A 25095-nucleotide genomic window follows, 5' to 3' on the forward strand; every position below is an offset into this window, starting at 1 on the left:
TCGGCTGGAGACCCGCCGGCACCCACTCTGCAGTTAGGCGATCCCTCCGGGAACACGAGGCACTCCACGGGCCGCGCCCATACTGACCGGGCGCCCCAATCCTCGCTGCTTCGCACATCCGAGCCAGTCGTCCACGGCGCTCCGACTCAGACACCGCCGCGGTTTGCCAAACTGGACTTCGCCACTTATGACGGCACGGAGGACCCCCTCAACTGGCTCAACCAGTGCGAGCAGTTTTTCCGCGGGCAGCGCACCCTCGCCTCGGAGCGTACCTAGCTCGCCTCTTACCATGTACGCGGCGCGGCACAGACCTAGTACTATGCCCTCGAGGAGGACGAGGGCAGCATGCCCCCTTAAGAGCGCTTCTGCGAGCTTTGCCTCCTTCGTTTTGGGCCACCGATCCGCTCGAGCCGCCTGGCAGAGCTAGGCCGCCTTTCCTTCACCTCCAAGGTTCAGGACTTCGCCGACCATTTCCACGCCCTGGCATGCCACACGTCGGGCGTGACGGCACAACAGCGGGCCGACCTCTTCGTCGGTGGACTTCCGGATCACATCCGCGTGGACGTGGAGCTTCGGGGACCCCAGGATCTCCAGACGGCCATGTACTACGCCCGCGCGTTTGAGTGTCGCGCGGTGGCCAACCTTACAGCTCGAGGACGAGCTGTTTGTGCGGGCGGAGAGAAGTGTTATGACCGACATATTAGGGGCTTAGCCCAGTGGGTTGTGGCCCAAGTTATCTTATCGTTATTAGGGGCTTAGCCAAATTATCTTATCATTATTAGGATCGTTTGCTTAGGAGTCAAGTAAACCTCTCTATATAAGGAGAGGAGATGTATCAATCTAATCAAGCAAGAAGCAATCATCATTTGCTCGGCTTCCCAAAGAGAGCCGGGAGAACTAACCCTAGCCGCCTCTTGCGCCGCCGCCGCCTCTTCTTCATCGCGCCATGGCGCCCCGCCGGCGGTAGCCGTGATCGCATCTCCGTCAACCCTCCCCCTTCCCGTACAACCTACGCCCTACACCAGGTAGGATTCTAGCTCCTACCAGACCCACTGCAATATACGTATATTTCTGCAGTTCTGCTGCCTCAATACTAAGAATTTAAAATTTAGGCCCTGTTTGGTTCATAAGTTCTAGGACTTTTTCTAGTTCCAACTAAAAAGTCTCTAGTCCTTAAAAAGTCCCTCATTGTTTGTTTCCAGAGACTAAAAAGTCCCTAGTCCCTTCCTAGAGATTATTAAATGACCATGTTGCCCCTAGTATATAGAAAAATAACAATCAAATAACACCATGGGGTGGCGGGCCAATGGATGCATGGAGGGGCATTGTTGGAAAAGTCTCAAAAAGTCCCAAAAAGACTCTCCTTGAGAGTCTTCTCCATTTAGTCCCAAATGTCTAGTTTAGTCCCTAAAAAGTCCCTCCCGTTTGGTAAAAAAGTCTCTAAGAAGGACTTTTTCTAGTCCCTACACAAAAAAGTCCCTGAAAACAAACACCCCCTTAGTTGTACACTTTTGGGGATTTAAATCTGTAACCCAAATACATTCGTTTGAGACAAGTATTTTTAGAGGAAGGGAGTACTTCACGTCTATATATAATCACAATCACAACAAATTTCATATTTACAGTCGTGGCTATGGAGACACGTTCTATTCACACGGGAGTTCACATGAACAAGACTGCGTACGTACACACGCGTCTCAACCAAATCATTCCATGCCATGCCATGCTACGCCGGCTTCCCTTCCTGCACCGCGCTCTCTTGCGCCGTCAAGCCACCTGCCGCATCTCCACGGACGCCGCGGCCGGCACCACCGCGGTCACCGTGGCCGGCGCGGCAGCCTCCATCTTGGCGACGCCGTGGCCGTGGCCGTACCCGCCGCCCTCGAGGTCGTCGTCGTAGTAGGCGACGCGGTCCCTGCGCGGGCGCGCGCGCAGGTGCTTCTTGGTGCACACCTGGCCGACGAGGCAGGAGATGACGATCAGCGCCGCGATCACGCCCAGCACCACGAACACCGCCGTGTACGACCCCCCGCCGCCGCCGCCGGCCGACGCCGCGTCCTGCAGCGGCCGCGCGTGGATGATGATGCCCGTCCCCTCGCCAGCCGACGCCATCGCGGCTGATGCTCGCTGTGGTGACCGGTGGAATGAAGGCGACGACGATGTGCGGCGCACGTACTTGTAATCTCTCGCGCTTGGGTTGATATATATGCTTGGAGTGAGCTCGAGGGCTGGGTTTGGTCTAGTGTACAAGGGGAGGATTGGAGCTTGCGAACTCTGCAATTTATGCTGTGTTGTTCCTTGCCGGCATCCATGGCAAAGCTAAGGATCCATCCAATCCAATCCAACGTTGGTTGCCACTCACCGTATTCCTTCCATCATTCCAAGGGAACAAACAATATGCAGGGCGTCGATCAATTGCAGTCTCGCAAGTTACCCTTGCAAGATTCTTTTTTTGGATGCTATTAGCTGGGATGCTAGATTGATGTATGGATGTCATCTTCTTCCTTTTGCATGGATCGATTCTTTCTGCATGAATGGATTCTTGAACAAACTATAAGCATTCTGATCACCGTCCATTGCCGATCCGACGGTCAGAAATGTGCAGCTGTCGTGGCTAACGCACGTCATATTCGTTTCCTACGTGATGACACACCTTCTTATCTTATCTTCGCGCGCCTCTTTTCTTCCCCTCTGCCATTTCCAACTCCGAGCGCAGAGCAGAGCAGAGCATCAAGAAAGACTCAGCGCCACGGCGGCAATGGCTTCCACCGCTCTCTCCTCGGCCCTTTCCCTCCTCCACGCCAAGCCCGCCACCACCTCCCTGCCCCGGCCACACCCATTCTTCCCCATCCACGGTCACCGCCCCTCCGTCGCCGTCGCTTGCACCTCAACCGCCGCGGCCTCCCCGAAGGTGCTGGAGCTGGGGGACGCCATCGCGGGGCTGACCCTGGAGGAGGCGCGCGGGCTGGTGGACCACCTGCAGGAGCGCCTGGGCGTGTCGGCGGCCGCGTTCGCGCCCGCCGCCGCCGTGGCCGCCCCGTCCGGACCGGCGGCCGAGGCCGAGGCGCCCGCGGAGCAGACGGAGTTCGACGTGGTGATCGAGGAGGTGCCGAGCAGCGCCCGCATCGCGACCATCAAGGTGGTGCGCGCGCTGACCAACCTGGCGCTCAAGGACGCCAAGGACCTCATCGAGGGCCTCCCCAAGAAGCTCAAGGAGGCCGTCGGCAAGGACGAGGCCGAGGACGCCAAGAAGCAGCTCGAGGCCGTCGGCGCCAAGGTCACCGTCGCCTGACCTTGACCTTGCTGCTACTCCTACATTGCTACTAGGAATTCCATCATTTTACCAAAATTTTCCTTGTCGAAAAGACATTTTCTCTTGTGTAATTGTATCCGGCCAGTTGCAAGATCTTTGCGTCCTTTATATACTCTGTTTCTTGCTCTGTTTTTTGTATCTCCAGTACGACGCGTACCTGAATTCTGATGAATTCCGATGCTTCGTTTCAGAATTTTGATTAGATATGGTATGTAATTTTCTCGGGAGAGAATGCATTACGATATGTACTGGATGTTCTAGACATGGCCTGGTCGATGTAAAATGCAAGCCACTTGGAGTTCGATATACTCTGTGACTGAGTGACCAATGCACAGGTCAGGTGCAGGAATTGCAGAATAATTTCGCGAGCTCAACCGGTAACAATGCGATACGCCCTGACTGACCAATGCACTGAACGACATCCCGGTAGGATTGCTGTTTTCCAAGTATATTGATCAACCACAATATTTACTTTCATCAGAAAAACACACAATGTTTGCATGTACATAAAGGGGAACATAGGACATACCCAGCCTAAAATGGCGACTCATATCTAAAGAAGTAGCGACCTAACTACATTCTCACATTTCTTTTTTGATCTCATGACTTTTTATGTGATCGGAAAACGAATAGGGCATGTATAATGGCATTATCTTAGAAGTGACACATAGAAGTCTAAAAAAAAGGAGTGCCACGTAGAACCCTAAAAAGAAGGAGTGCCACGTAGAATAAATGCTGAGGTGGAGAAGAGAGAAAATATAAGAAAAGATTTGTCTTTTCATTTAAGAGATGATCTCTTAGCACAATATGTCTCACCATGTTTTTATGAATAGTTAGTTATCGAAAATAAGGCTAAGAATCCATTGTAGACATGTTTTTTTTGTTATTTCAAAATTAGATGCACATTTAAGATAAGACTGTCTTTTCAACCATTGTATATGCCCTTAGCAAGGCTGTCAGCTTCAAAATTGAAGTTCCGAGAGTCATGCACAAAAACAATATACTATTTTTTCATGAAATCCAAAAATTGGAAGACACGTTTTGTAAATGGATTTCAGTTATTTTTCAAAAATCCGAATGGAAGTTTCAATATTTGGAATAGTTCTTGTACTTATATGGGAATTTATTACATTGGTATAAATATTAAGGGAATACTTAATTTTTTAGTGAATATTTCTGAACTATATTGGAGAACTTCTTTCAAACAATGACACTTACTCCATTTTTCCAAATATGAATAAAATTATTTTTTTTAAATAAAAAATATTTTGAAAATTCCATTTCAATTCAATGAAAATTGTAAAATTTCATACGAATTTGTGGATTATTTATTCTTTAATTTTTTTTACAAAACATATTCATAAATAATCATGCTTATTTTAGTCATATTTCATAAACATCTCACAAAGATTTCAGAAAATTTTAACGACTTCCATTATATTACTCCCTCCGTTCCTAAATATAAGTCTTTATAGAGATTCCACTATGGACTACATACAGATATATATAGACATGTTTTAGAGTATAGATCATTTACTCATTTTACTTCGTATGTAGTCCGTAGTGGAATCTCTAAAAAGACTTATACTCCCTCCGTTCCAAAATAGATGACTCAACTTTGTACTATCTTTATACGAAGTTGAGTCATCTATTTTGGAACGGAGGGAGTATTTAGGAAGGGAGTTAGTACGATCAAATTAAGTTATGCATGTGCATTAAAATTGTTTTCTATATTTTTGAACAACTTGGAATCTTTTGATTTTCTTTTTTTAGTGGTTTGATTTTCTTTTCTTTCCTTCAAATGTGTTAATTATTTGAAATTTTAAGAAATGATTTGGAGTATTACTGACAGGACTAGGTTTCTGTAAGCACGTTGCAAAATTTCTAAATCGGTACTAATATTAAGTAGAATGCATATCAAACTGAATAAAATATGTAGTAGTACTTCATAAAAAATTGAAATCAAACATTTGTAAAATCTTTTCTAACATTTTTGTACAAATTTGCAACTTTGCAAAAATTGAAACTTGTGCATTTACTAAATTGTAGCTCCAATGAAAAATTAATTACGAAGTGTACAACATAGATCGAATACAGAGCAATGCAGGAAAAATACATTGACGTATAGATAAGGAATTAGCAAAGAAAAAAAGAGATATATAGATAAGGAGTGTGAATCTCAAAGCAGCATTGACGGCTCTAATGTGCTTGCAAGAATTGAGTATTCGACCTTCAACACTTGATCTACAGTAGGTCTGAATTCATCCCAAAGACAGACAGCATTTCTTAGATTTGCCCAGCAAAATTAATTTAGCTCTAGCTTGAGACGAACCCAAGTGAAATTTCTCATGAGTTAATTACCCATGCAACACATACGAATAGCATATAGATAAAAATTCAACATATAGATAAAATTCATATGATACTAATAGCATAGTTCATCAAGCCCAACACTGTTAGAATTAAATCTGAGGCATACCATTGATCATCCGAGGACCAAGCAATCACACGAGCACGACACCGGGATTTGTTAATGAGGTTCACCGATATGGCTACATCCCCGGGGCTTAACTATGGGCGCTCCTCCCCGTGATACCGTCACAATACCGCACCCCGTCCCCCTGGACACCGGCACATTCCGCCGGCTTCCCCTGCGTTCCGGTGCTATAATGTTGGCATAGGTTACATCGTGTGTCTACCACCGCTATATATGAGAGGCCTAGGATACGAGTGTCCTATTTGGACACGACTCCACATCCTATGTAAACACAATACAACTCCTACTCCAACTGTAACATACCTTGTACACAATATTCGACACAACTCTAACAAACACCACAAACTAGTCCATATGATACAAATAATAAAAATAGATAAAAAAGATACTACAATGCAAACATAGTAAAAACTGCTCCTCGTTGTCGTCCTCCTCAGTGGTGTAGTCCGACGACAGAAACGTGTCATTCCACCGAGGATCATTGTCGTCAACGGTCAACACCGGTCCTAGGTCGCACTGCGCTAACGCCAGTGCCTTCCGCTCACGCTTGTCCGCCCGATCCGCAGCTCGCTTCGCCCTCCTCTCCGCCCAGAAGTCGTTCTCTCGGGCGACATCCTCGGGAAGCGCCGGCGGCACTCCGCCATGGCGTACTCGTCCGCCTCGGCGATGAGGAGGTGGCGCTCCCGCCTACGCTGGACGCAGCATTCCTCCTCGGTGACTAGCCGCGGCGGAGGCACGAGCTCCTGCACCTGCTCACACGTCCGGGCGGCGGAGAAGTTCATCTGCACTCGTGGCCTTCCGACGCGTTACTCCCCGCGTCGTACGCGCGGGCAGCCTCGTGGGCAGTCTCAATCGTCCCGAGACCGAGACACACGTCACTGGAGCGGATCTCCGCGTAAAACATGCTGGAGGGGTGGGCGCGGACGCCGCGATAGCCGGAGCTGCTCCGGGCGCGCGGGGGCATTACGGCGGTGGGGGAGAAGGCGCGGCGGCATCGGGAGAAGGGCGTGGTGGTAGCGGGGGACGCTGGAGGCGAGGAATATGGGGGCGGCGGGGAAGAAGAAGGCGCTGGAGTGGCGGTTGGCGGGCTCGGGCGCGCGCGTTTTATAGAGCACGCCGAACGCCATGTGCCTGGGCGCTTTTCCGCGTGCACGTGATTTTTTTCCCGCGCGCCGGAATCTCCCGCGCCCGCTGGAGCGCGCCAAACCGCTCCGCTAAACCATGCTTTGTCCCCGCGCGTGATGTATAGCGCGGCTGTTGGAGATGCTCTGAGCAAGGTTGTGAGCTTCAAAACTGAAGTTCCGAGATTCATGCACAAAAACAATATACCTTTCTCACCAAATCCAAAAACTGGAAGGCATAAGTTTTGCAAATGGATTTCAGTTATTTTTCAAAAATCTAAATGCAAGTTTCAATATTTGGAATAGTTTTTCTGCTTATATGGAAATCTATTATATTGGTATAAATATTAAAGGAAAAATTAAATTTTTAGTGAATATTTCTGAACTATATTGGAGAACTTCTTTCAAACAATCACACCTACTCTATTTTCCAAATATGAATAAAAATGATTTTTTGTGAAATAAAAAATAATTTTAAATTTCCATTTCAATTCTATGAAAATTGTAAATTTTCATACAAATGTGTGAATTATTTCGTTCTTTTAGAAAAGTTATAGAAGATATTCATAAGTAATGACGCTTATTTTAGTCATATTTCATAAACATCTCACAAAGTCTTCACAAATTTTTAATCACTTCCATATAATTCAATCAAATTATGTTAATCTTGTGCATTAAAAATGTTTTTTATTTTTTGAATGACTTGGAATCTTTTGATTTTCTTTTCTTTCCTTCAAATCTGTAAATTATTTGAAATTCTGAAGAAGTGATTGGAGTATTACCGACAAGACTAGGTTTCGGTAAGTGCATTTCAAAATTTCTGAATCAGTACTAAAATTAAGTGGAATGCATTTCAAACTGAATAAAATATGTAGGAGTACTTCATACAAAATTGAAATCAAATATTTGTAAAATCTTTCTAACATTTTCGTACAAATTTGCAACTTTGCAAAAATTGAAACTGTTCGTTTACTAAATTGTAGCTCCAACCAAAAATTAATTACGAAGTGTACAAACTAGATCGAATACGGAGCAATGCAGGAAAAATACGTTGACGTGTAGATAAGGAACTCGCAAAAAAAAATGCATAGATAAGGAGTGTGAATCTCAAAGCAGCGTTCACGTCTCTAATGTGCATGCAAGAATTGTGTTTTCGACCTTCAACACTTGATCTACAGTAGGTCTGAACTCATCCCAAAGACAGCCAGCATTTTTCAGATTTGCCCAGCAAAATTAATTTAGCTCTGGCTTGAGACGAACTCAAGTGAAATTTCAGTGAAACGGCTAAGTTAATTACTCATGCACAATATAAATTAGTCGCCGTAAGAATTCAGTTGAAATTTTAGTGAAGCCGGCACGCTTTGTTCTAGCAAACGAATCCAACTCACTCACACACCGATATGGATATCTATCTATACACGCGGCACAAGGCGCAAGAGCATCCGTCGCATTCAGTAGTCGCCGTGGAGCGACGGCACCGTGGGCCAGAACTCCTCGAGGCCCCAGAAGTTGTCACCCGCCACCGCCGCCGCCTGCAAAAACTCCGGCGGCACGCCACCGTCCATGTCTCCGGCACACGCGGCACCCCCACCTCCTTGCACGGCGTAGCCAAGCTGGTGATCACCCCAGTCGCCTGGCTGCGTCGCCGCCGTGACGACGTCGTAGTGCGGCATGGCGCCCGGCCGGCCCACGGAGTTGCTGCTGCTGCTCTGGGACTCGGTCACCGCCGTCGAGCTCGGAAGCTGGCACCCGGTGCTGTCGCTGGCGGTGGCGCCGCCGCTGCGCTTCTTCTGTATCTTGGTCCTCCAGAAGTTCTTGATCTCGTTGTCGGTCCGGCCGGGGAGGTGCCTGGCGATCTTGGACCACCGGTTGCCCCACCTGGCCTGCAGCTCCACGATGAGCAGGTGCTCCTCCGGCGTGATGTTGCCGCGCCGCACGTCGGGGCGCAGGTAGTTGAGCCACCGCAGCCGGCAGCTCTTCCCCGTCCGGTTCAGCCCTGCATACATGACATGTACTGCTACATAATTTGCTCTCACACACACGTACTACTTGCACCGCCATGCACGGCTGGGAGATATTCACCGGCAGCGCGGGCGAGGCTGTTCCACGCGCCCTCGCCGTTGGCGGCGACGTAGTTGGCGAGGACGAGGTCCTCCTCCATGGTCCAGGGCCCCTTCCTCACCGCCGGCTCCGCGCACTGCATGGTCCTCCTCCTCCCCTCCGGCGCGCGCGTACCGGACCTGCGGCGTAACGCGGTCGCCAGCGTAAACACGGCGGCGTTTCGCATATATAGTCGGGGCCTGGGCGGGCGGCGACGTGAGGGGGGCACTTCGGCACGCCTAACTCGGAAAGGCGCCGGCGGGAGCTCCCGAAGCGGCCATGTCGATGACGTGTCACGCGCTGATTAGCGTGCACCGCTTTCCTTCGCAACTGATAATGCCCGCTTCTTCCTCTCTTCGCCCTGTAATATGGTTTGGTTTGGGTTCGCACGTGCGTATTAACTCCCGCAGCCGCACATTATCTTAATGCGCGCTTGTTGCAGGAGGAGGGGTGCCAGCTGTGGTCCACTTTGGTTTTCGATTAAGAGTTGATCGTTTTGTTAAGTTTCTTGTAGGGCGATCCTTTTATTGTTGTTGATTGTTGGTTTTAAAATAGCTAACCAGTCTTGCTCGCTGGTGGTGATCGTTTTATTAACTTGGGTGGTTAATCATCACTTTTCCTCTCAACCCTAGCCGCCGCCACGGCCCCAGCCCCGCTCCTCTTCCCTGTCCGGCACAAGACGAGTGGGGACCCATCTGTCTCTTTTTATTTTTTCTTAGGTTTTTGTTTATCTCATTATATTGATCAGGTGGTGGCCGATGGCGTGTTGAAATAAGGTCTTTTCGGTCTCTCCCTACCTCGATGATGTCCGATCCGCCGCCGGCAGAGCGCCTCTGAGAATTTGTATCCCCAGATCTGTTGGTACCCCTTAAAAAAAGATGTATTGATTTCTTAGTTCATGTGCCTTTCAAGGGGAGCTATTGTCTGGCTATTGGTGTGGTGACTTCAACATCTTCTTCCATGTTATTTCTGCGGCTTGCCCTGACTTCTCCAACCATCTAGACTGATGGTGATGGATTGCAAGCCGATTCTGCGTGGGGTGATGCTCCAACCAATGTTGCTTCAGCAATTTATAGATCTTGTCTCAAGGGACGAGTGACTGCCGCGGGCTTCAAAACTTGGTATGAAGAGGGTGTTTGCAGGTGTCATTGTCTCTAATGTTGGTTCAATGTAATTTTCAATTTCTGACAAAGGGTGTACAATTGGAGGAAGAAGAAGACTAGTATGCTTTTCAATTGACTTTATCTTTTACATGCCCTTCTACGTCCAGTTGTCTATCCGTTGCACCACCTCTTGTTTTTCTCGATATTAATTAGATCTTTGTGTGTCTTTGTAAAAAAACCGTGTGGTTAATGGCGTGGTGTGTCTCGATCTCCACCCGACTGTCGAAAATATTGGCTATGAACAATTCTAAGAACAATTAAGTGCATACAAATGGGCCCACCTATGCTATGAACAATTTGAAGAACAATTAAGTGCATACAAATTGGCCAACCTATTAAACACACGTATGAGTTTTCTTTTGCGGTTCAGTTAAATCGCTCTTCACCACTATACGACTAGTCTTCTTCTTCCAGAAGTTTTCTAAGGTAGAATAAATTAGGTTGCACAAAAAATTGCACATATTTACAAGATGCAAGAATAAGCAGATACTAATTTTGACATTCTACACACATATTGCATAGCACCCGTGCATCTATTTACACACACCCAATCACCCATAGATACACAAATTGACTAAAAAAGAAGAAATCAAACACACATGAAAATGGAAAGAAACGACTAAACTAGAAGAAATGCAGGTGACCTCCAATAACGAAGGACCACAATAGCTTGTGAAAGGTCGCCAGGGATGGCATTTCCGAACGGCTAGGGGTGGTATTTTATATGGCTGACCGTGGCATTTTTCAAAACCTCCATTGCAGTTTGTTTAACTTGCAGGTAGTTTTTTGTGAAAACTTCCACCGTTTGATTTGGGTGCGTTCGCTGAGATCCCATCCCCAGCAAACGTTTGCCAGATACCATTCTCCATAACAAAAGCATCATACACATTGTATACATATAAATTCCCCTCCTCGGATTCAATAAATAAATCTCCTCCTCCTCGGATGCACTATTCAAAAATTGGTAATACTCTATTTTTTTGAAAGAAAATGCTAGTACTTCCTCCGTCACGGTTTAGAGGCTCTTTGTGAGATGTAGAGGCCTCAGGTTATATGCGAGCCATGGTCACAGCTAGCCGCGCGCATGAATTGTGGGTTGATTTGGTTCATGATGCTGCGCATTAACTGGCTCTTATCTTGGTTCTTCTAGCATGCTTGTCTTGAGACTTGAGGTGTCGAAGTAAGTACTTAGTAGTGCAATTGTTCATGCAAATGACTGAGGACACTCATGGGAATCTTGTTTTTCTGGATGGTAACTATGAATTAATTATAGGGTGGAGATGCTGTTAGTCAGATCGTTTCTGGAGTACAAATTAGTGCATCTGGATTTCTCCCATGGACATATTATTGTCCCGCACGGCGAGGCAGGATGATAACAAAGGGAGTACAAATTAGTACAGATGCATGTATGATGTGTTCATTTGGTTCATGATGTTGTGTTAATTGGCTATTCTCTTCGTTATAGTAGCATGATGAGCCCTAGGTGTTGAAATTAGATGTGCCATTGTTCATCCAGATGACTATGGGTACTCATGGAAATGCTGGTTTTTGGATGATAACTATGAATTACAGTATGTGCTTCTCATGTCACAGCTAATGGAACTGAAGCCTAAACCTCTTGAAAACTGAGATGATCAGTTCGTGCGGCCCTGGATGGATGTCCTGGTCAACATGCCTACTGAATGGAAGAATGGGCGCCAGGTTGGCCAGAGTGGAATTGATTGAAGGAGCAACCGTCAGACTTTCTCCCGCAGAAGGTTTTTCCTTTGTGAAACAGTAGAACGTAGAATGCCATTGTGGAGTTTCCAAAGGACTGGGTTGGTTTTAAAATGCAATTACCTTTGAAGATCACTTTCAGGAAGAATGATGTCAAACAGGACTGGAATGCAAAGAAGTATCGGGTCTCACAGATGTTTGGATGGTCGCAAGAGCTGATGATCTAAGCTCTTATGAGGTGATAAGGGTCTATTTGCAGAAAAATGTTGATCTGAAAACTGTCGGTGATCTTCAGCATGAAGGAAGATATAAAGTTGACAAGTTTGTATCCAATTTGGCCACTGAAACTGAGGTTAAAGACAAAAAACATTGAAGCACCTGGATGCAAGTACAAGGATACAAGTGCATCAATTGGCAAGATGATGGAGCAAAAGGAGCAGCTGCTCCACTCTTACAATGAAAGTTTGTGTTGATCTCTTGAGCTGCACTACTTATATGGTCCGCTATGTTCTAACTGCTAGCATATGTGCATTTGTTTCCTCTTAGCATAGTTAGAGCTTTCAGCTGTTTAACCCCTCTCTCTCTCTCTCTCTCTCTCTCTCTCTCTCTCTCTCTCTCCCTCCAAAATGCAGGAACTGGACTAAAGATCCAAGAAGCTTGGTGAGCTAGATGCTCAAAGTAACTCTGAAAGAAAAAGGTGTGTGATCTTGAACAAGAGTAGGTATCTTGCCCCTTAGTACTATGCATATAGCTTACTTTATGCTGTTGTGGTGTCAACACAGAACACAAATTAAAACAAAACATCTTAAGATGGTAGCGTTGGAGCAACAGAGTGCCGAGGAAACTGCGCGGCAGCTTGTGGAAAAACACAAGGTTTGTCTCTCTTGATTGCTGTTTCATTTGAGTTTTGTATTTGAGGAAGCTAATTTATGTGTCTTATGTGTTAAAAAGCAGAGGAAGAAACAGTCTGCTCTAGATAAGATTCTCAAGTTAGAACAACAATTGAATGTCAAAAGCAGAAGCCTGAGTTCAAAAAACAGTTGCAGTGCAAACTGGAAGTAATGAAGCATATGCCAGGTCAAAGAAGATAGACCAACTTCGTGAGGAGCTGCAAGAAATGGAGTCACACAGCTAGAGTGTTGTCAAGGATCAGAAGAGAAACGATGAGCTACAAGATGCTCGTAAGGAGCTGATATATGTAAGTAACCTCATTGATGACCATTTCTCCTGTGTTATTTATGTGTCATCTGTGAATGATGACATGTATGCTCGTATTGATGTGGCATAAAGTAGGTACCTTCCACTCTTGCGGCCCATGGTAACCTAGTCGCTAAGACCATCTCTATTTTCTTATTTAACCAGAATTTACCTGCCACAGTTGTGTCCCATGGTAATCTAGTCGCTAAGACGATCTCTATTTTCTTATTTAACTAGCATTTTATTTCAGCCCTGGGAGCTGCGCAGAATGGGTTTGGTTGGATGTGAGGTATTGGGCGCTTGTTTTATTGGGTGTCATGTGATACGACTTGTGCTACTTTCAGTTGGGAGCTTAGAATGTTATCTCCAGCATTCAGCGAGAGAGCGCCGCCTAGTCATTAATCCTGTATTTTGTCTTTTCCCAAATTTAACTGGTGTGTATACATGGTGTTCAATAGTGAACCGTTTGCTAACTATGAAAACATGTGCTTAGATACCTGAATTGGGGTAGCAGCATAATACTCCATACTAACACCATATATGCACATACTGAAAAAGAAGACCATCATGTATATTATTTGTCAGCTGGGATTTATATGGTCTGAAATGACGATTGGCACATGTGGCATTAAATATTATTCGGTGCTACGTGTGCCATGTTATCTTCTAAACTACATTGTCATTTCGCCCTATACAATTGAGCTATCAATACCAAAATTGTCACATAGCTTACCATGATAGTGGCATTGTTCTATAGATGTCATGATTTGGATAGTGTTAGTGCCATTTAAGTTTATACTTACAATCATTATGTAACGGTGCTTGTTAATGCTACTTCTCAGGATTAATCCTTTTTTTAAAAGTCTCAGGATTAATCTTACTTTTGATCTGTTGCACTGAATGCTTTGCAGGGCTTGCTCGAACTTACAACTGGCCGATCAGCAATTGTAGACATCAAAGGAATGGGTGTGCTTGACCCAAAAGCATTCACAAATGCTTGCAAAGGGAAATTCTGACAAGATACAAAACTTACTGCTACTCTGCCGCTATTCTTTGTTCAAAGTGGGTGCTAACTGGCACCTTTTTCAGGGTTGCCGCTATTGATGGCAAAGAGAAGGTACGTATATCTTTACTATTGCTTTTTTTTCGAAAAGGAAGGACTCCCCGGCCTCTGCATCAGAACGATGCATACGGCTATCTTATTAAACCAAAAAAAAGTTTCAACAAGGTCTCAAAGTCTCCAACTGAAAAGTAAACAAAGCTCACACAGAGCCAAAATGGGCTAGAAACACAAACTAGCCAAATAAAGGACGCCACACCCGGCCGGCAAAAAAAAGATAGGTAAACTAATTGCCTATCCTATTACATGATCGCCATCCAAACCGGTTGAAGATATCCCGAGCTACCATCTCCCAGCGGATAGATCCAGTAACCAAACGCTCTCTGGCCTCCGTCAGAGTGAGTAGCGACCACAAACGGATCAACGCCGTGGCTCTGAAAATAACCTGCAAAAAATGAATGTGTGTTGTCCTGTTAAAAACCAAATCATTTCTGCAATTCCAGAGCGCCCACATCAATGCACAGACTCCTACACGAATATGTCTCGCTAACTCGGGCTCTACCCCGTTAAGCCACGTTCCAAATAACGTGTTGACTGAACTCGGTGGAGTAATATTAAAAGCAATATGGATCGTCCTCCATAAAACTTTAGCTAGCGGGCAATCAAGAAAAAGGTGCTTGATCATTTCATCCCGATCACAGAAACTACACCCAGTAGGTCCTATCCAATTACGCTTTGTCAAGTTGTCCTTGGTTAAAATAACTTGTTTATGGAGAAACCACATAAACACTTTGATTTTCAAAGGGACTTTGACAGCCCAAACATGTTTGGAACTAGGGATCGAGCTTGAATTGATAACATCAACATACATTGATTGAACAGTAAAAACTCCAGACCTAGTAAGCTGCCAGCGTAATTCATCGGGTTGTTGGGAAAGTTGAATGTCCATCAGTCTTCTTACTAGATGTAGCCATTCTTCCCAACGATTACCCACTAATGCCCTTCTGAACTGAATATTAAGGGGGATCGATTGTAATATCGTTGCAACAAAAATCTCATGTCTTTGAACTATACGATACAAAGACGGGTATTGGATGACTAAGGGTGCCTCTCCGAGCCAAGTATTCTCCCAGAATCGCGTACTGGCACCGTCACCAACAATATACTTTGTCCTCTTAAACAAGGAAAGCTTTACTTTCATAAGCCCTTTCCAAAAGGATGAATCAGTCGGTCTTACTGTCACCTGAGACAAAGTTTTGGTTTGAAGGTACTTGCTACGGAGGATTTGCGCCCAAGTGGTGTCAGTCCCACTTGATAACTTCCACAACCACTTGCTGAGAAGATATCTGTTCTTAACTTCAAGATTCTCAATACCAAGACCCCATTGGTCTTTCGGTCTACAGATGATATCCTATTTGGCTAACCGGTATTTTCTTTTTAGCTCATCACCTTGCCAAAAGAAACACGATCTATAGAAGTCCAGTCTTTTCCTAACTCCAACTGGGACTTCGAAGAAAGATAAAAGAAACATAGGCATATTGGTGAGAACCGAATTTATCAGAATCAACTGGCCTCCGTATGACATAAGCTTGCCCTTCCAGCAACTCAGCTTCTTTTCAAATCGATCCTCGATGCACTTCCACTCTCTGTTTGTCAGCTTACGATGGTGGATTGGTATTCCTAAGTAGGTGAAAGGCAAAGCCCTCAAATTACACCCAAACAATTGCCTATAAGCCTCTTGTACATCATTGGCTCTACCAAAGCAGAACAACTCGCTTTTGTGAAAGTTAATTTTTAACTCGGTCAATTATTCAAATAAGCATAACACCAGCTTCATATTTCTCGCTTTTGCCAAGTCATGCTCCATAAAGATGATTGTATCATCAGCGTACTGGAGGATGGACACACTGCCATCAACGAGATGAGGTACCAGGCCACCCACTTGACCAGCCTCCTTCACCCTTCCTATCAGAATTGCCAACATATCCACTACAATGTTGAACAAAATAGGGGACATCGGATCCCCTTGTCGCAGGCCCTTTTGTCTCTGGAAATAATGACTGATCTTGTCATTCACTTTGATTCCAACACTCCCTTTTTGCGTATATGATTCCACCTGGCGTCGCCAGATTTCATCAAAGCCTTTCATACGCAACGCCTGCTGTAGGAATGGCTATTTTACTTTATCGTACGCTTTCTCGAAATCCACCTTAAAGATGACTCCATCCAATTTTTTCGAGTGAATTTCATGGAGCGTTTCATGCAGGACCACCACCCCTTCTAGGATGTTTCTGTCTAGCATGAAAGAAGTTTGGGAATGCTGCACCACAGAATGCGCAATCTACATGAGCCGATTAGTCCCAACCTTGGTGAAAATTTTGAAACTAACATTGAGAAGGCAGATCAGCCTAAACTGCTCGATTCTCACAGCATCCGTTTTCTTAGGGAGCAGTGTTATTGTTCCAAAATTTAAGTGAAATAACTGAAGCTGCATAGAGAAAAGAACGTGAAACATTGGAAGTAAATCCCCCTTAATAATGTGCCAACATCTTTTGTAAAACTCCGCCGAGAATCCATCCCGCCCAGGAGCCTTATTGTTTTTCATTTGCGCTATAGCATCAAACACCTCCTTCTCCGAGAAAGGGGCAACCAGAATATCATTATCATGAGTAGTTAGTTGAGGCACATCCTCAATCCTAGACTCATCGAGGGATACACAACTATCCTTCGGAGGTCCAAATAACTGCTTGTAATACTCGGTGATGTAAATTTTCAGGTTGTCCTGCCCTACAATCGTTCCTTCATCTTGCTCAAGCTGAAAGATTCTCTTCTTTCTGTGCTTACCATTAGCAATCAAGTGAAAGAATTGAGTGTTAGCGTCCCCCTGGATCACTCTACGAACCTTAGCCCGCAACGCCCACTTCAATTCTTCTTCGCGGAGAAGTTCTTTCAACCTCATCTCCGCATCTAGCTTAATCTAGAGCTCTGCAGATTGCAAAATCGTGGATTCGGCTTTTATATCTAGGGACTGAATCAGAGAAAGGAGCCTTTCCTTTTCAACTTTATAAACCCCACTAAGGTGTTTAGCCCATCCCCGTAGGAAACTTCTCAAATGCCTAATCTTGTTCTGCCAACGCTGGACAGAGGTCGTACCTCCTGCATCTTTAGCCCATTCCCTGGCAACCAGATCCAAGAAACCTTCTCGTTCAAACCATGCAAGTTCGAAAGAAAAGGTGTTTTTGTTTTCCACGTGGTTTGGCTCACCTGAGTCCACGAATAAAGGTGTGTTATCCGAGATTCCGCGCGAGAGAGCCTGGACCGTTACGAGAGGAAACTTCTGTTCCCACTCGACACTCGCGAGAACTCGTTCCAGCTTCTCATACGTCGGGTTTGGAAAAGCATTAGCCTAGGTAAACTTTCTACCAGAGAGCTCTATCTCTTTCAGATCCAAGCTTTCAGTAATGGTATTGAACATAAACGACCATCTGCCGTCAAAATTATCATTATTCTTTTCATCTCTCCTCCTTATGATGTTGAAGTCACCCCAACCAAAATTGGGAGCTGCTCGGATCCGCAAATTCGAACCAGGTCCGCCAAAAACTCCGATTTAAGCTCGGGTTGCGCGGCACCATACACCGCCACCAGAGCCCAGTTAGACCCATCAGCTTTGGACCTGACCCGAAATTTAACCGCGAAGTCACCCATCACTACACTTCGGACTTCCAGCGAATCGCATCTCACTCCAAGCAAGATCCCACCCGATCTTCCTCGCGGAGGAAGGCAATGCCAATCAAAATCGACACCACCCGATAAAGTGTTGAGAAACTGGGGCGCAAAATTATCCCTACCAGTTTCAGAGAGAGCAATGAAATCTAATCGATGCTCAAGAGATGCCTCAGCAAGAAACCTTCTTTTAGCCAAGTCCTTCAGACCTCTGCTATTCCAAAAGATTTCTTTCATATGTCATCATGAAATTTTTTTGGCCGTTCGAATCCTAGCACTCCTACGAACCGCGGAAGCAGGATAAACCTTCCGCTTTCACTTGCGCTTGGGTTTACTATGGTCCTCCATCCGGTCCTCATAACCGGGGTCAGTTGGTCTTGCTACTGCATCCTCTAGAACTACATCCTCTTCCTGAGATTCAAGAGTGGATGGTGCAAGATCCGCACAAAAATTATCGAGCACTCTTACCCCTAACGCATCAATCTCTGCATCATTTATAGGTTTTACTGCTGCTAGGTTTCGAATTGTTTCTAAAGCGCGTTCCCCTTCCAAATCTAGAAGATCATTAACCGAGTTAGAAATTTCACTATTAGTACTCCCTAGCAAAACTCCTAACTGGTTGGCATTATTAATAATTTCATCTTTAGAAAAATGCAATATAGAATTAGACATGTTGACTGACATACCAGTGATGACCTCAATGTCACGAAGCTTGGCCGCCCTCATAGCGCACCTCTGCTGCATGTCATCAACCTCCGGGTGGTCCTGGAGACGAGAACTCATCCGTCGCCCCGCAGAGACCGGGTCGGGGATCCCAACAAAGGCAATGACCTCCTCCCAAGTTACCGGAGGAGGCGGCGGAGAGCTCCCAAGCCCCACGGACGGGAAACCGGGGGAGGGAAGCGCGGGCGCCGCTTGCTCGAACACTCCCCCCGCCCCAACCCTCTGGCTTGAGGGCGTCGCTGTCCTGACTGCCGAAGGAGGAGGAGGGGTCAAGGCCACCTGCCCCAGACCCCCACCCAGCACCACTAGAGAAGCGGCCGCTCTAGCCGCCACCGTAGGAGAAGGAACCGGGTCCACCTGACCCAGACGGCCTCCCCCACGACCGGCCATCATCGGTGTCACCGGCGTCTCCGGCACCAGGATAGGAGGAGAAGAGGTCGAGGCCACCTGCCCCGGACTCCCCTCCCAGGCACAACCTCCGAAGCAGACGACGTCTCCCAGCCCGAGACCACTGGGGGAGCGGGGGAAAGCGAAACCACCTGAGGCTCCATCTCCCCACCCCCACCAAGGTCGTCGCCGAGTGCGTCTCCATCAAGCCTCCCACCACAGGACTATCAACAGCATCAAACTCCAACACCGGAAGCGTGCACTCAAAAACATCATCAGATTCCACCCGGTCGCTCCAAAGTCTGGGAGGGGCAGACACTGGCTCAAAGGACCCAAACCACAAAGTACTCATCGGCACCGACGGAGCTGGGGCCGGCTCCACCCTGGGCCCATCCTCGGGCAACTGAGCAACAGGTCCCGGTCCGTTGGACCTCTCTCGTCCAGCCTCATCAGTCGGGTCCTCACTAGCACCCGCGTTGTCGTCACCTTCATGCATATCCACATCAGTCCCATTAACCACCTCGGCAAACAACTCTGCATCCTCAAACTCAATCTCATGAGGAAACACCTCTCCCCTATAAGTCCAGTTGACCACATCCGGGATGAACTCAATGTCCAGAACACTCACTAGGAGTCGGGCCATCCCATGGGCGTGAGTGAATGCCATATCCACTTTCTCAGTTTTTCCGACCATAATACCTAGACTAGCCACAACTTGAGCATCTGTCAAAGGCTCAGAGGGAGCCCCAGAAAACCGTAGCCACACCTGAGTGAGCGGCTTTCCCTTAGGTTCCACCTTCTTCTACTCGTGAAATTCCAAAATGCATTTAGTACCAGGGACCTTGCACAACCCAAAGCTCATCAACCTCTGCAAATCATCCACCGTTGGGAAATCAACCCTAAACACACTGTCCTTAATATGGACAAGCTCCCACTGAAAATCACCTGGAGCCAGTTCCTGAAGTCTCTGCACAATCTGAGCCTCAAAAACCACTCCCTGGGTAGCTTTCACAATTCCAGTCGTCAAGCTCTGCGTCTCTACCAGAATTCTCTCGCAGCCGGGGACTCAAAGAACATCAGCTCAGCACAATATACTCCATACATCGTAAGAGCTGGAACCCGATCACGCAGAAGCGGGCAATCCCCTGTGGCATGTGCTGGCTTACCACACGAATCGCCCAGCTCCGCCACGCACTCAGCAATGAAATGACCCTTCTCGCCACATCGATAGGAAAGCATCTTCTCCTTCTTACGCGCCCACTTGGACGCTCTCTCAGACTCTGACTTGTCACCTGCCTCAGCAGAAACACCAGTAGCAGGAACCTCCATGTTGGCCAAAGCTGTCACTGCCTCCATCGCCTGGCTAGGCAGTTCGGTCAACTGAACGGGATCGGCCGCCACATCAGTAGTCTGTTGGTCAACAACGACCGATGGCGGAGGCTGTCTGCGGTACCGACCATGACCACCACGATGACCATGGTAGCCACCTCTCTGCCGATAGTCTGGGCCAGAAGCTCCCTCGACAAAACCACCCAGAGGTTCCAAGAAATGGTCTCTCAGCAGAACCATCACTCTGCCAGGCATAACCACGTCCACCTCCCGTAGACGACAATCCACGGTTCTGGCCATCCCCATAAGCATCACATCCATCGTCCCCCCACTGTCCATGCGGCGGTTCATTGGACTCTCTAGCAACCATGTTCTACCTCGTCTGCGTTGGGCCCGGTCGTTTTTGCATCGGCCTCATGACGTAGTGCGGCGGTGGCGCGGCACGAGGCTCCGGCGGAGCAGCACCACGCCCCCAGCCGCAGGTATCGGTGGCCTCGCCGGAGCAACGCCGCTCCCCACCATAGCATTAGCCAGCGCGGGAGGCCGAGGTCCACCACGCCGACCGCCGGCGACACCCCGCCGTCAGCGTAGGTCGCAGGCCGAGCGGAGCTCCCCATCCAGCAATCCTCGGGCCCTGAAGCGGTGGCCAAGAACCAAGGCCTGACCCGCCCCGACCCGAGCCGGTAGCATCAACCGGAGTCGGCGGTCTCAAGCCGTTCGCTCCACCACCCCAAGCCACGGCAGTGGGGTTTGCACCGCCAGTGCCGGCGGTCGCGGCACAGCCTGCACCGCGCCCCCACGTCCAGCCCCAGCCGATGGCAGCGTTGGAGTGGCGCGGCCGGTTCCGGCAGTGTAGCCGCCCCACCGCGGCCAGCACCACCCGCGGCAGCGTTTTTGCCTGGCGGTGCGGCTGACCCGCGGCCAGCCATAGCCGGGAAGGCGGGGATGCACCGAGCTCTACCAGGCCCACACGCTCGGAACCCTCGCTTGCCGTGCCTCGGAACCCTAGACCGAGCAGATGTCAACGAACACAGAGGAAAAGTGATCGAACGAGTGCATGGGGCGGCGCAGCGTGGAGGAATAGCGGTCGGGTTAGCCTGGGCCACATACCCAGCTAACCCCGGCCCGTCTATGCTCTGGCCCAACTCACCCAGAGCCGGCCCAACTGCACACGCTCCCAGCTCGCAGCCCAAAAGGCAATTCAAACGCAGCGCCCGCTTAGCGGAGACCCCGATCGCCTGAGCCGCCGACGATGATGCCACAGCCGCCGCCGGCGCCCTAGACGCGATATGCCGGCGCGCATTCTTCCTTCTCTTAACTGTGATCCATGATTCCGGCCTAATCAAATCGAAAAGAGTAAGATTTGGAAGACTTACCTTCGGGAGAGGACCTTTCCATGGTCTGACTGTCGTCGCCGCCGTTCTCCGGTGAACTACGCGACGGATCATTTCTTTCTTCTCTCTCGCGTGCAATCCAATTCTTGCCGGATAATCAGGTGGCAGAACACTATCGATCGTTGTTGCCACTTCATCTTTGTCGTACCCTGAATTGAAAAACTCACATATGAGATCTGACGGAGTCGGAGACGGTGGAAAACTCACCGGGATTCCATCCCCGTCGTTGTCCGCATCCTCCTCATCCGGATCCGCAAGAGCCCAGAACCGGCCTCCGACTCGCCGGCCATCACCGGCGGCTAGGGACGGCGCAGCCGCGGCTGTGGCCCCGGTCGCCCGCCCACTCGCCCGTTCTCCCATCGCCCCTTCCTGTTCGATGTGTTTTAGCTCCTCCTCTTTACTATTGCTTTTTGGTGGATTTCTAGTTCTGCGATCATTATCATTGTACATCTATTTTTTGATAAATTGTGGTGAAATAGAGGGACCAAGTTCAGTTTACCACCCCATCCACAGGGAGATCCTTACATTTATGAAAAGGGGGCAAAGTTAGCAGAAATTTCTTGGTTGGCAAGAACACTGCATAAAAATTGGTTGGCAAGAACTCATTCATGTTAGATGCTCTTGGTTGGCAAGAACACTGCATAAAAATTGGTTCTGGATGATTACAGTGCTGAGAGGTAATGCTATTTAGTCCTGGATGGCAAGAACTCATTCATGTTAGATGCTCTTGGTTGAGATTTCTAGAATCCAATCTAATTGCATAAAAAATGATTTGTTTTGCCCTTGTCTATGTCTAATGAATAATGGTGCTGGTGCAGGAATTACTTTCGGAGAAGGACGACAAGTCAAGACAACAGAACTGAACTGAAAGAAGTCTGGGAGGGCGGGTGAAGCTGCAAGGGGAGCAGGACTTTTTTTCTTTCTTTCTGGAGAATCAAATCGGGCCAGGATTTCCTATGAGGCAACACAAAAAGGGAACACAGGGCGGCCCATCTAAGGGCCCCTTTATAAGCCGAGGATTGGAATTTTTGGGGCCTCGTCCCAACGGCTAGCCTTCAGGGTCTCGCAACTCGCAAGGCCGCTGCCGCCGCTGCCGGTCCAAGGCGACGCCGCCGCCGCTGCGGGGCAAGGGGACGCCTTCGCCGCTGTCGCTTCCCTCCTGATCACCAGGTGCGCCCCCTCCCGTCCCCCCTTCCCTCCCTCCCCTCTCTCCTTTGCCCCTTGCCCCTCACTCGAATCTTTTGATTCACGCTTGGTTCAACCAGACCGCGGAGGGGAAAGAGCGGACGTGCGGCGAGCTCTTTCTGGGAACCACGGGAAAAAAATCTCCGTGTCTACATTGTGTTTCCTCCCTCCAAACTCCTCCCTTTAGCTTCATATGCAAGTGTTTTACATTCCGCTGCTATACTCTTAGACTTGCATGTGTAGGTTCATTGCTTGACTTGTTCTAAAGTTGTTAAAATCTGCCAAGACTTAAAATTGGGAAAAGGCTAGATTTTTATTTGGTCAAGTAGTCTAATCACCCCACTAGACATAGTTTCGATCCTATAGCTAGGGTGAACCTCGGTTGGGGCATACATTCATAGCTTAGGATTCCTTTTTTGCGACACGAGGGAGGGGGCTGCTAGCTACTTCGCACTTTACTAGGTGAATGAACCTCAGTTGGGGGGCATGCATTCATAGCTTAGAATTTTCTTTGTGCCGAAACGAGAGAGGAGGGGGGCTGCTAGCTACTTCGCAGTTTGTTAGGTGAACCTCGGTTGGGGGGAGGGGCCATGCATTCATAGCTTAGGATTCCCTTTGTGCCACCACGAGGGGCGGGTGGGGGCAAGCAATACTGTGCGCTTTGCGAGAGAGGTGCCACATCGAAGTTGCATTTGGTATTTGAAAATCAAACCACCCTTTTGATACATAAATTTGGTCCACATGCAAGCGTGTTCGTGTTCTAACCCTCTTCCGCGTCATTTTTTTGCCAAATTTATGAACATTAGACAAGTCGAATGACGCAACAGACACGGTTCACTCAAACTAACCGTGTGCCATGCCGGTGCATCTGTCACGCACACATCCGCATAGTACATCGGGCTCCACGAGGCTCCCCCTCTCAAAAATATCTGCCCGCTTTGAGGGTTTTTCTGTTTCATAACACATGGTTGTTATCTCCGGACTGCGTGCGATGTTTCTTGACCAATCCCGCCTGCATCCCTAGAAAATATCTACCCGCCTCAAGGGTTTTTCTATTTCATAACACACGGTTGTTATCTCCGGACCGTGTGCGATGTTTCTTGTTCCCAATCCCGCCAGCATCCCTAGAAAATATTTGCCCGCCTCGAGGGTGTTTCTATTTCATAACACACGGTTGTTATCTCCGAACCGTGTGCGGTGCACTATCATCAGAATTTTCAATAGCCCGGCATTTCACTCCCGCGTTTGACTCCCGCGTAGTAAAAAATTTAGTACCCGCGTCATTTCCTCAAACACCCTGATGACCCACAAGTATAGGGGATATATTGTAGTCCTTTCGATAAGTAAGAGTGTCGAATCCAATGAGAAGCAGAAGAAAATGATAAGCGGTTTCCAGCAAGGTATTCTTTGCAAGTACTGAAATAAGTGGTAACAGATAGTTTTGTGATAAGATAATTTGTAATGAGCAACAAGTAACAAAAATAAATAAGTTGTAGCATGGTGACCCAATCCTTTTTGTAGCAAAGGACAAGCCTGGACAAACTCTTATAAGATGTAAAGTGCTCCCGAGGACACATGGGGATATTGTCAAGCTAGTTTTCATCACGTTCATATGATTCGCGTTCGGTACTTTGATGATTTGGTATGTGGGTGGACTGGTGCTTGGGTACTGCCCTTACTTGGACAAGCATCCCACCTATGATTAACCTCTATTGCAAGCATCCGCAACTACAACAAAAGTATTAAGGTAAACCTAACCATAGCATGAAACATATGGATCCAAATCAGCCCCTTACGAAGCAATGCATAAACTAGGGTTTAAGCTTCTGTCACTCTAGCAACCCATCATCTACTTATTACTTCCCAATGCCTTCCTCTAGGCCCAAATAATGGAGAAGTGACATGTAGTCGACGCTCACATAACACCACTAGAAGAGAGACAACATACATCTCATCAAAATATCGAACGAATACCAAATTCACATGACTACTAATAGCAAGACTTCTCCCATGTCCTCAGGAACAAAAGTAACTACTCACAAAGCATAAACATGTTCATAATCAGAGGGGTATTAATATGCATATAGGATCTGAACATATGATCTTCCACCAATTAAACCAACTAGCATCAACTACAAGGAGTAATTAACACTACTAGCAACCTACTAGCACCTATCCCGGACTTGG

General features: G+C 47.6%; 2 protein-coding genes and 1 long non-coding RNA gene across 3 annotated transcripts; 2 read left to right on the forward strand and 1 right to left on the reverse strand.

Annotated features, from left to right (window-relative positions):
• The first annotated feature begins 2668 nt into the window (after nt 1-2668).
• LOC125529567 (50S ribosomal protein L12, chloroplastic-like) lies at nt 2669-3440 on the forward strand. Its single transcript, XM_048693973.1, has one exon. The coding sequence runs from the start codon at nt 2759-2761 to the stop codon at nt 3290-3292; it is 534 nt and encodes a 177-aa protein (XP_048549930.1). The 5' UTR covers nt 2669-2758; the 3' UTR covers nt 3293-3440.
• Nucleotides 3441-8200: 4760 nt separating this feature from the next.
• On the reverse strand, nt 8201-9366 carry LOC125539247 (MYB-like transcription factor EOBI). Its single transcript, XM_048702659.1, has 2 exons — nt 9014-9366; nt 8201-8927 (listed from the first exon to the last, which is right to left on the reverse strand). The coding sequence occupies exons 1-2, from the start codon at nt 9216-9218 to the stop codon at nt 8383-8385; spliced, it is 750 nt and encodes a 249-aa protein (XP_048558616.1). The 5' UTR covers nt 9219-9366; the 3' UTR covers nt 8201-8382.
• Nucleotides 9367-12861: 3495 nt separating this feature from the next.
• On the forward strand, nt 12862-22768 carry LOC125539256. Its single transcript, XR_007296737.1, has 3 exons — nt 12862-13108; nt 14019-14224; nt 22542-22768. It is a non-coding gene; the product is annotated as an uncharacterized LOC125539256 (long non-coding RNA).
• The last annotated feature ends 2327 nt before the right edge of the window (nt 22769-25095 follow it).

Source organism: Triticum urartu, chromosome 1 (assembly GCF_003073215.2).
Source record: "Triticum urartu cultivar G1812 chromosome 1, Tu2.1, whole genome shotgun sequence".
Classification (NCBI taxonomy): Eukaryota; Viridiplantae; Streptophyta; class Magnoliopsida; order Poales; family Poaceae; genus Triticum; species Triticum urartu.